The sequence below is a fragment of the Typopeltis vanoorti genome, chromosome 10 (genome assembly GCF_054136105.1).
Source record: "Typopeltis vanoorti isolate ZY-2024b chromosome 10, IOZ_Tvanoo_1.0, whole genome shotgun sequence".
NCBI lineage: Eukaryota > Metazoa > Arthropoda > Arachnida > Uropygi > Thelyphonidae > Typopeltis > Typopeltis vanoorti.
In genome coordinates, this window is record NC_143558.1 from 102132525 (window position 1) to 102145188 (window position 12664).

Below are 12664 nucleotides of genomic sequence, written 5' to 3' on the forward strand. Positions count from 1 at the left end.
GTGCACTCGCGACACAATCGTTACTAACACTCTCTGTCATCAATTTCATATTTGCATTCATCAGTTCCTCATTCAGGTCACATTTCGCACACACCCTTCTTCCATCCGCGCTAAACATCCACAAATCATTTATGTAATCGAAGGAATACATATAACAGACCTCACACTTAACAAAACGACTGAAATCTAAATTAAAATCATGGAATGACAATGCCACCTCCATTTTTTTCCCCCCTGCATGTTACTAGGTCTAATAATAACGATTTCGTAATTAAGTTTAGGCAAGAAAAATTCCCCACACTAATAATACCGGTAGCGCACAACATTTACAGCCGCTCTTACTCAAACAATTACGCATATATAATTAATTATTCCTAAAATAACTTATATGAATCAGGAACTCTTCTTAGGTACGTCCACAGCGCTTGGCTCACTAGCACCCTCTCACACGATAAATTTAAACTTGCACACCAAACGTACACCAAGAACTATGATTGACTTTTTAGCATCAGGCAGTGCTGATATTGCTAGAATTTACCAAGATGACTTCTTTGCCCAGGTGTTATAAAAGAGTTAGCCTACAAGATCATGATAGAACGTCTGTAAAATAACTTTAAAAAGACTGTGCATGAAACTTAAATGCTTAAGGTGTTAGGGAGAAGCAAAAGCAGGATTATTTGAGCAGTGAGGCAATGCAATTATTAAAAAGAGGAGAATGCAGGAAGAAGATGGAACAGCATTCAGATAATGAGAACAGACTAAGATATAGAGAAAGATAGGCAAAAAAACTTACTGAGAGGTTATTCATCATCATAACACTAAATACGGATATAGACCATATTGGTCTGTTCCGGTCTCATCATCCATCCAATATCCCCTTTTTTTTTATTTATTTTTTTTTTTTTTAGGTCTATCCTGCCTTCTCTTTCCAATTAGAGGAAACTGTACATGACTAATAGGACAGGACTGGGTATCATCTCTAAAAATGGAAATATGATTGAGGGTGATGAGGGAAAGTGGCCAACAAGCAGAATGGGTTGATAGTAATTTGTGAAAGCTTTGTTGGTGAATGACTTCAAAAACGAAGTATGGCAAGTATCGTGTGAATAGAAGTTGTGTGGTCAGTAAGGGTATGGGGACTAGATTTTTTGCTTAAAATTATGAGTGGAATTGTTTGCCAGAAGTATGAGAGCTCTGACAAAGAATACTTTTAAGGATAGGTAGGCAGTTTGAATAACAGTAAAAAGTTAAGCAAGTTTGAGTGCGGTTAGCAGTTGGAAGGGTTCAATCGTTCAATGTTGTTGGCACCCTCTCCCTCGATGAATCTTTGGACTCCTTGGAGTGTCACAAAATAATAATAATAATAACAATAAATGTAAGTTTCCTGCAATGTCTTTGGACTACATGTAGTCTGAAAACAACATCTGTTTAATTATATTTATTATGTTAAAAATTAAGCAAGTTAGAAAAAATTTGCTGAATTTTGCATTACTGCCCATCTTTTTCAAGAGCCACTGCTACTGGAAGATTTTGTCAATTCCTCTTGTCTGTTTAACTTAAGTCTGGGTTTTGGTAAGGTCTGTATGAGGTGGAAGGAAAGTGAAATAGTTCCCTTGCATAAAGGAGGCCCTAAGGCTACAGCAGAAAATTACAGACCAATCACCATCTCAGAAGTGGTGGTAAAAAAGTACTGGAAAAGTTGAAGTCGGAATTCAGGAATTGATGGATAAGAATATGATACTCTATGGGGGAACAACCTGGTTTTGTTAAAGGTCGGTCTTGCCTTAGTGATTTATTAACTTTTTATAATAGAGCAAGAGCTGAGTTGGACAAGGGAACGGCTACACAATGATACTGCTAGATTTTGCTAAGGCATTGGACAGGCTATCTCATGGGATACTGTTAAACAAATTGGAACAAATGGAAATGGATGGATAAACTGGCGATGTGACACATGAATGACTAAACATATACATCTACATAGATCTTCGTATAAACATGAACGTTTATATAAAGAAAGTGTTGAAGTTCTACGTCACACACCTAATTTGAACCATAAGGACGTTCTTACCATCCCTGAAGTCTGGGAAATTGTCATTCTAAATTGTGTAAAATAATTTTTATATATGTTATCTCATTTTAATGTATTTTTTTTTTTTCCCAGAGATATTTTAATTTAATTCTTTAACACACTATTGCACGCATAGAGGGATTACATTGTAAGCATGTGCCCTAACTGTGATTACTAGTATTGTTTGAATTAATTGTGCTGAAGATGTCCTATGATACTTAGGATGAAATATTTACTTATTAAAAAAAAAATCTTGTTACTGTGGTTACATGTGTATGTTTAGTCATGCTTCACAGGTTTTCATTATACAACAAAGTGATACATGAATGGCTCATGGATAGATACCAAAATATAGTGTATGGAGGAGCAGAGTCCAGGGTGAAGCAGGTGACCAGTGGTGTGCTGCAAGGCTATGTGCTTGGACCTCCTATCCTATCCTCATCCATTCCTTAAGATGGGTTGAGTTCCTCCCCCCCCCCAAATGAGGGACTTATGACAGATTAATGCAGCCGGTTTTTCACTCCTTTGATGCATCCCTTAAGGGCAATTTTCATGACTGTGATCCATGTGTGTTCACAGGGCCAGTTTACCTGTTCTGGGGGACGAAAAACCCGAGTTTCCAGGTGAAAAAACCCTCTACCTTCATATGAGACTGGCTAACTCACCTTCCGTTGAAAGAGATCAGATAAAGGTTCCTCACGTCGCTGATGGGAATCGAATCCAGGTCTTTTTGACCACAGGGCTTCGTCTATATCGACTGAGCTACCTTGGACCACATACATACATTTTCAAGGCCCACTTTTCCTAATTGGGTTGTGTAGGGCAGCAGCTGCAAGAGGAACTTCCAATGGTCACGATCCTCCGCCACCAAGCTCAGGTGTTCTGGTGGGACTCCCAAACGTATCCACCCAAGGTTTTGGATATAATCTATCCAGCGAGTCCTTGGCCTCCCACCCTCTGGCTTGGCAAAGAGGGCCTGCTGGGGGAGGCCCTCTTTGCTAAGAGGCTTTTTTTTTTCTTGTGGCATTCTGACCAGGTACCCATACCAACGTAACTGTGATCTCTCAACATGGAGAAGCAACGGTTGAGTATCGAGGGTTTCCCAAATTGCAGAGCTTCTGACTCTGTCGAGTCTTGTCAGCCCCTGCAACCCTTCGAATGAACCTCATTTCAGCCACTTGGATTCGTGTCCACATTCTTTCAGTCATTACCCAACTCTCATGACCATAGGTGAGGATGGGAGACATAAGACTGTATTGAAGACAGCCAGCTTTGCCTTCTGGCTTAACTCCCGCTTCAATACTACCGAACGGCCAAGCTCCCGCAATATTGCACTTACTGAGCCAATCCGAGTATTTAGCTCTACATCCCACTGTCCATCACTCATGAATATGGACCCAAGGTATTTAAACTTCTCCACCTGCCTCAGTGGGACTCCACTCACATGTAGAATGCACTGGGATGGTTGTCTTGAGACCACAAATGTTTCAGTTTTGGCCACAACGATCTTCATTCCAGCTTCTGCACAAACAGCTACAAACCTATCCAAAGTCTACTAGAGGACTTAGACCACTATTGCTTAATTTGTACATAAATGATATAGGAAAGTATCTGAAGGGAGATATTCAGTTTTTTGTGATGATGATGCTAAGTTGGGTGGCATAATAATTAATCAGGCGTGCATAGAGTTCACGGGATGATTTAAATAAGCTGGCAGTATGGGCAAAAGATAATGGATATCAGTTCGATGTAGAAAAGTGTAAAGTTATGAATTTTGGGATGAGCAGAGTACCACATTAATGGAACTGTACTTTGGGAAATTGATGCAGCTAGGGACTTGGGGGTGATGGTGGATAGAGAGTTGAAGTTTAGGGGACATATTGCTGAGGTGTCCAAGGTAGCTCATAGGATTACTTGGTCATTGATGAACATACTAACATGCAGAGATAAAGAAGTTATTATTCCTTTTTATAAGGCATTAATACACCACATCTGGATTACTGTGTTCAGGTCTGGTCTGGATTTCTTGCAAATAAGTGGTAGAAAAGATTCAGAGGCAAGTGACCATGTTGGTGAGTGGTGTGAGGAATGCTGTCTACATCAATAGATACTTTGTGGGCCGCAGCAGTTTGGTAATATGCAGCGAAGAGGGGATACAATAGAAACATTTAAGTTACTAAAAGGGTTTTATAGGATTGATGCAGGGGAAATATTTACACAGGTGGTTAGTGGTGGAAGAACAAGAGGTCTTCCCAGGAAATTAGGTAAGAGTGTGGTTGACAAGGGAGTGAGGACCAGATTTTTTTGGTTGGAGATTGGTGAATGAGTGGAATGTATTGACTGACTCAGTTGTGAGTGCTTCATCTATCATTGAGTTCGAGAGGTATGTGTGGATAGTTTGGGTCTCTCGCGATGAGCCTTCTGACTCCATGGAGATGCCCGTATAATAATCATAATGTATGGTAACAGTTTTAGGTTGCTTAAAATTTCCATTTTGTAATCCAAAAAAAGACCAACTTACGTATCAAATAACTTGTTCGAATAATATATTTTTTATGAACAGCTTCTTATGAATTAAACTGACATCAGATTTTGATTTCATGTCACTGAACCTTAACTCAGTAATACCAAAGCATCTCAGATTAACGAATGGCAACCTAAATTTAGTAGACACACTGTTACCAACACTAATTCCAAACACCGGTATACGAAACCGAACCAACGTCAGTTTAAGGTGGCGCTAGTATTTTGTGTACACCGCCACTTCAGATCATTTCAATTTTTTTAGTAAATATACAGACTAATAAATTTGATGTTATTAAAAGTTTTTGATATATATTGAACTTTTTTATGAAACGAAAATCGCTTCTGTGTATATTTGAAATCTCTATTAGTATTTTGTTACGTTTAGTACATTTCAACCAATCACAACGATTTCGACTGCGTTGCTTGAAGAGCCATGACAGAAGATACTTATGAAAGATTAAACTCTGAAGAAACGACGGTAGGTTTTTATATTCTGTAATGTTTATAGAAAAATACATTGTTTAAGCAATGTATAAAAGTTTAAATTGCTTTATTTCAGCGCTATTTGAGACTTATATGATTTATTGTTTCTTTATGTGAGACCCATTATTATGATGACGTAATCGTAATATCAGATCTCACTGTGTGGCGCTTTTGTTGGTTTGTTTAGAAATAGTCTGCACGTGTGTGAAGTGTGGTTCAGTAGCAACGTTAGTTGCTGAACCACAGAATTATGTTATGGTGACACCTTCAATATTAGTAGGACAAATGGTCCGAAAGGTTGCTAAATTTGAGACAATGCGTTATATGTAGCAAAAATGATAATTAAAAGTGCTAAGATATTTATATTATAATTGCGAAATGAATTGAGAAGAGCGATTGCAACTGATTCGTTGTGTAGAAGACATGGTATTCAGCATGTGGATGCGCGTAATAGTTTTGACAGGAGAAATGTTTTTCTGTCTTAGGTTATAACCCATGAAGCATTTGAAGAGCACTCGTTTGGTGAGAAAGGATATGGAGTGTCAGCGAACGAGGATCGCTGGGTTGGAAACTGGAGAAGTGTTGTGTAAATGAACGAAAAGGGATTAATATGGTATGGGCTTATAGTTAAGAAGAAATATATTTAATGATGACAGTATCAGACGGTATGCCTAAATCCAAAGAAGGGATAAATAGAGTAGGTGTCAAATGGATGAATAAGGAAATTAAGGAAGAATTATAGAAGAGAAGAATATGGAAAAAATATAAGCTTGGAAGAAGGAGACAGTTACATGAAATCGTATCAAGTACAGGATAGAAGAGTGACTAGTATAATAAATAAGAACTAGTTAAGAATAAGAGAGGAGACTAGCAAAACAGGCAAGGGAAAATCCAAGGGAGTTTTCTGTTATGCATCTAGCAAGAGAAAGAATGATTAATGGGAGAATATCTCTGCTAGATTGAGATAATGTAAGAGTGACCAAGGAAGAAGTAATCAGTTAGTTGATTGGACAGGAAATGGGGGTTCTAATAGATATCAAAGGGTTGTGTATAGAAGAGCTGTGTTTCTTAGTTGGAGAATTACCAATGGAGTTCCACGGATTCAGTCTTGGAATTACTGCTGTTTAATCTATTTATTAATGATACTGCAAATGGTTTCCAAGTGGATATTCAATTGTTTGCAGATGATGCAAAGTTGAGCAAAACTATTAGGAATGATGCTGATATAATGGTGCTTCTGAGCAATTTGAATAGACTGGCTATGTGGGAAGATAAGTGGGGATACCAACATAACACCAACAAATGTAAGGTTTTTGTACTTTGGAACTTGGAAATGTAACACACTGGAGTTGTATTATATTGGTGGATAGAGAATTGAAGTTCAAAGGACATATTGCAGAAGTGATGAAAACAGCACAAAGAAATACTACCACAAGGTTTTTTTTTATATATATATATATTGGGTAATCATCCATGAGAGGTTAGTCGATCTCCAGTACAGTACCTTGTGATATGAAGAACATTGGCAGAGAAGATATGGATGTGGTCATTCCACTCTACAAAGCTTTGATTAGACTACATTGGACTAATCACTGCATGCAGATTTTGGTGCCTGCATATATAAGAGAGAATCAAACACTGGAAAAGTTTCATAACAAAACATTATTATTATTGTGGAATACTTAGTGATGACAGATTGAAGGAATGTAATTTGCAGAGTTTGATAAATAGGTAGAGGAGGGATGATATGATTGAAACAAAAATTGTTAAGAGGAGTATACCAGAGAGATAATCATGATATTTTTCAAAGGGTTGGAGAAGAGAAAATGATAGAGACAAGAGGTCATTCTTGCAAATTATGTTAAGGTAGGCATAAGAGAGTGAGGCATGATTTTTGTATGGAGAGTGGTTGGTAAGTGTAATACTTTGCTGGATGATGTGGGAAGTTCATAAACATTGAATCAATTTAAGATGAAGTCTGATAGATATCTCTGTTAGATTGCATCATACTATAGCCTTCCTCAATGTCTCTTGACTCCAGGTAGTGTTTGTATAATAATAATAAATAATAGAGATGAATGAATGCAGTATTAAGAATTATTGTGAGTAGAGAAAGTAAAAATATATGCTTTATTTATTTTTATTTATTTGGCTTATCTGTTTGATGTGTAATACTACCATAACTGATATCTACCCCCCCCCCCCCCTTAAACAGACCTAAGGTTGTCAGCCTGTTTAATACGTGCAGTTCACCAACTTTTGCACAAATCAATTAGAAAAATTTGTTTTATTTGTGACTGCGCCATCTAATTTAATTAATTTAGTTTGAAAGTTAAGGTGAGGAAAACAGGAATCATTAACTATACACAGATTTTCCCTTATGCAAGTCATGACTGCTAAAAATTTAATTTGCATGCAGGCTTGCTATTTTTTTGGAGATAGTGCATTGGCTAAAGAACAGGCCAGGTAGTTACAAAACAAAATATTTATTTTGAGCTAGAACAATAGGTACAATACATATAAAATATTACTGAGACATTATCTCACTCAACCGTTTTAACATACAGGGAATGCAGTTTAAACAACAAAACTCACAATGCACTCAATGCTAAGTTAACTCGTTAGACTTAAACATGTAATTGTCTTTTAAGTCATAACCATGCACATATTTCTCTACTGCATATACAATTTAGCATAAAATTTTTCCTCAAAGACTGTAACCTAAATATTGCCTAGCTACATATACATTTCCTTAATAACACTCTTCCCTTTCTTACAACTAAGTACTTATTCGTTATCTAAACAAACAGTTAACATATAATTTTCCCACAAAAATTGTGACTTAGTTACCGCCTGCTTATAAACAATCTCTTTTAGGCACACATACGGTTTAGAGTTATGCTTTCTTAACAATTACAAAACAGTGCTTACTTACACTTTCCTTGGATATAGAGTCCAAATAAATTACAACAAAGTTCATCAAGATCGTAGCGTCTTCTTCATGGTTGATTTTTGCTGCTTGGACTACACTGGCGTCTCTTATAGAAATTTCTTCTGTCTAAAACTTGATATGGAACTTGCTGAAGTTACTGCGAGGCTTGTGGGTAAATGCACCCTCATAGCGTGTGCATCCGTCACTGGAACTTCATTGGAAAACTTACTGACCGGACGACACTGGGTGCCGACTACCTGGAGACTCGAACTTGAGAGCGATCGATGAGAGAAAGCCTCGGCGAAGAGAAGAAAAGCCAGAAAAAAAAAACCTTAGTAGGACGAAGGACATTAATGGTACAGAGGTGAAGCTTGATGCTTTTTATATTCCCTGTTGTCTGTTTCGGAAGCAGTGATGGGAGAGATTTATGAGCTATTTTAGCTCGTCCTGAGGGTGATTATGTGTTGTCAATGGGCGTTAGGATGGCTTTTGGTCTTTTATGTTTGCAGTGGGGGGGCTGGCTCCCCCAAAAGAAAGGAAAAAAACACTAGATCATTTTCCAAAAATCTTTTCCTAATTAAAATTCATTTTTTTATTTATCTTGTGTTCTATTTTTATACTAATGAATTATCGGTCACATAAGGTGGGAATACCGTATAGCTCTCAGGAATCATGGCCACTGTGAATGCAAGGTGAACGAAGTAGTGCTTGGAAGGACTGAGCACTGCTTTGTTTGCCTGAGCAGATCACGGGTATCATGTATTGGCAATCACTGCAGATGCTCAGTCATAGGTAGTGTGCAATGTGTATTCTCAAATCGTCGACTCAATTTGTCCCCCCCCCCCCCCCCCAAGATTAAATCATGAGTGTGCCACTGGTGCTTGTCATTAGTACATATATTAGCTAAGCCAAGTCATTTGTGTTATTCATAACAGTACTCCGTGATATAAATAGCACTAAGAAAGAAAAAAATACACTTAATTTATAAAACTTATTAATACTTTGCTGGTTTTCTACCCAGCTTCTTCAGAGAATAAATAACCCTGAATATATGGAGTCCCTAAAATTCACAAACCTAATATCTTCTTTGTCTATTAAGTGGCCAAACATTTATCAAAGTCACATTCCCTGCCACCACAGCAACTCTCCCTCCTGTATTAAAAACTCTGCATTGTGAAACATGAATAAATAATCTGATTCTGACATCATGGTCAGCTTTGACATTACTTCATTGTTTACCAGTGTATCTTTGACAGATACCTTTACATAGAAAAATTTGAAAAATGAGCCATAGACTCAGCTTTCTCAAACCTTCTATCTGGCTAAGATACGTAAACGATGTGTTCTCTATTTGGCCTCATGGCTTAGACACATTAGACTCCTTCCTCATTCATCTCAATAGTATACATCCAAGAATCCAGTTTATGATGGAAAAGGAAAATAACAGTTTACTCTTCTTAGACACCTTAGTGACATGCATCCCAAATGGTAACCTCTCCTTCACTGTATATAGAAAACCTACTCACACAGGCAGATACATTCACAAACTCTCCCCACCATCCCTCTCAACAATATGGCATCATTAAAACTCTAACCAATAAAGCCTATAATCTTTGTTCTAGTAGAACCTCTCTTTCAACATAACTTAACCATATATACAACACCCTCCTATCCACTGGCTACAGTGCTTACAGAATTAAAAAAAATCTTCCCCCATCCCTTCAGAAGGATTTCAGAAATGCCATCATCATCCCCTATGTCCAGGGCACATCAGAAAAAATAGCCAGGTCTTTAAAAAAGTACAACCTTCATGTAGCTTTTAAGCCCTACCAGAAACTTGCTACCCTGCAAGTTGGCTTAGTTTGGACAGACATATAGTTCAGCCAGTGTCCATTTAGAGAACACAAATCTAACATCTACAATCATGACTGGTCATTCTGGCCTTGCAGATCATGTATTGGATAAAACTCACAGGATCTTTTTGGAAGAAAACCACTACCCTACACCATAGTAAATTTAAAAAGGAATGATTGTTTTTGGAATCTGCAGTGGCACTCAGAAATCAACCTAATTTAAACAAATCGACGTTCTCACAATATCTATCATACCTTGCCTTGAACTCGCTCACTGTCATAGCACCCACAACAGACTCTGGCAGCTTATTCCACTCATTTACCACTCTAAAAGTAAAGAACCCAGCTCTAACACCCCTGCTAACCACACTCTTGCCCAACTTCCATAGGTGTCCCCTAGTTCTCCCACCACCAGTCCTGATCTCAAAAATATCCTCTGAATCAATCCTGTAGAATCCTTTCAGCAATTTGAATGTCTCAATCATATCTCCCCTTTTCTGCCTATCAACTAGTTTCTGTAACCCACAAATCTTCAACCTGTTCTCATATGGTTCATTCCATAGACCTGCTATCATCTTAGTCACTCACCTCTGGATCCTCTCCACCTCCTCCCCATCAAGAAAGAACCAAGGTGACCAAATCTGGGCACAGTAGTCGAGATGAGGTCTTATCAGGCTCGGTACAGAGGTACAATAACTTGCTTGTCTCTGCTATCAAGGTATTTTTCAACAACCAAGTGAGTTGATGAGCTGATTTAGCTACTTTTGCAATGTGCTCCCTAAACTTCATCTCCCTATCCACCAACACTCCCAAGTCCCTGGCCTCATCAATCTCTTGGAGTACAGTTCCACCAATGTGGTATACTGCTGCTAATCTTTTCACCCCAAAGTGCATAACCTTACATTTTGTCACATTAAATTGACATCCATTCTCCTTAGCCCAAAACTCCAATCTATCTAAGTCATCCTGCAAGACTTTGACATCTTCTGCATTCACTATCGCCCTACCCAACTTTGCATCATCAGCAAACAAATGAACTGTTCCACTTAGATCCTTCCCTATATCGTTAATGAACAGATTAAACAGCAGTGGTCCAAGAACAGAACCCTGTGGCACACCACTAGTCACAGGCTGTCTTTTGGACTCCACTCCTGAATAAATTACTCTTTGATATCTCTCCATCAACCACCCACCTATCCATCTCACCAACCCTATATCCATTCCCATATGTTGTAGTTTACGGATTAGAATTCCGTGTGGTATCCTGTGAAATGCTTTTGCCAGGTCCAGCTGTATCACTGTAAACCCATTTCCCTTATCCAGTTCTGCCGTCACCTTGTTATAAAACTTGAGCAAGTTACTGAGGCATGATCTACCCTTCACAAAGCCATGCTGTCCCCTGTACAGTATCTCATTTTCATCAATCCATTCCTGTATTTTTCCCTTGACAACGACTCCTGATATGCTGATCGGTCGGTAATTTGCCACCATAGTCTTGGATCCTCCTTTATGCAGTGAAACTATTTTCCCTTCTTTCCACACCTTCGGGACTAAACCAGACCTGAGACTCAGATTAAACAACATGGTCAAGGGCACTGACAATTCCTTAGCCGCTTCACGCAAGACCCGTGCCGGTATACCATCCAATCCCACAGATGTATTCACATTAAGGTTCTGTAATAGACTATTCACCTCCACTTCATTCATCACAATTCCTGTATAAACTAATGGTTCCTTCATTTTTTCAACGTCACCACCCGGATGATATACTTTTGCAAAGTGCACGCTCAGTAACTCCACTATATCAACTAGTTCAGTGACCTCCTTACTATCGTCATTCCTTAAAATCATTTTGCCATGTACAGTTTTTTTTTTGCTTGCAACATATTGAAAGAACTGTTTGGGATTCTCTTTTGCTTGCATAGCCAGTTTCCTTTCATAATCGGCTTTTGCTGTTTTTACCACACTCGTTACCCTTCTGGCCTACACTTTATACTGTTCGTGTGCCTGCAGGTCACCCCTTTAAATTCTCTCCACAGTTGTTTCCTTTTTTGCAGCTCAAGCTTAATGGTGTTATTCATCCATTTAACCCCTACTTGTTTTACTATTCGAACCCTAGGTATACAATCAGCCATAACCTCCTGTAAATGCTCCTTGACCACTTCCCATGCTCTATCGACGTCCAGCCCTTTGCAGTTGTACATGCCATGGCACTCCAAGCAATCTCCTAAGCTTGTAAAACTTGCCAGCACGGTAATTCCACATATACCCTGTCTTAATTAAAAATTCCACACCTTTAGCCACCTCCCAGGTAAAGACCTTATGATCACTCTCACCAATAGGTGACAACATGGTCATATTCATTACAGTCAAATTGTGAGATGCTGTTACCAGGTCAAGCACTCTCACACCCCTAGTATTTTCAATTACATGCTGTCTCAGATAGTTATCCCTTAATAATTGAATAAAATCCATTTCCTTCCTCACATATGTCCTCTCCTCCTTCCAATCGATGTTACCATAGTTGAAATCCCCCATAATAATTACCCTCCTTCCACTCATTTCATCAATTTGTTTATGCATACTATCTCCACCATCTATTCCATCACCTGGTCTATAGCAGCACCCAACTGTATATTTTATTCTGCCAGTCTCAATCTCACACCAAATAGCCTCAAATGAGTTTCTGTCACTATCCTGCAATACAACTTCAATTCTCCTTGGCTACAGTTCATCAGCTCTCATCAATAACACCCCTCCCCCCATTTTATTCTCTCTGTCCCTCCTAAACACACTATA

At 38.5% G+C, this 12664-nt stretch overlaps 1 protein-coding gene across 2 annotated transcripts in view; it reads left to right on the forward strand.

Annotated features, from left to right (window-relative positions):
• Positions 1–5024: 5024 nt before the first annotated feature.
• Positions 5025–12664, forward strand: part of Tip60 (Histone acetyltransferase Tip60) — a 298625-nt gene continuing 290985 nt past the window's right edge. The window contains exon 1 of one of the 2 annotated variants that reach the window (XM_090398626.1): positions 5025–5075. In XM_090398626.1, coding sequence (XP_090254752.1) covers positions 5031–5075 — 45 coding nt within the window. In that variant the 5' untranslated portion in view covers positions 5025–5030. Of the gene's footprint in view, positions 5076–6847; positions 6947–12664 lie in introns of those variants that run through there. The other variant, XM_090398627.1, reaches the window with a different exon arrangement.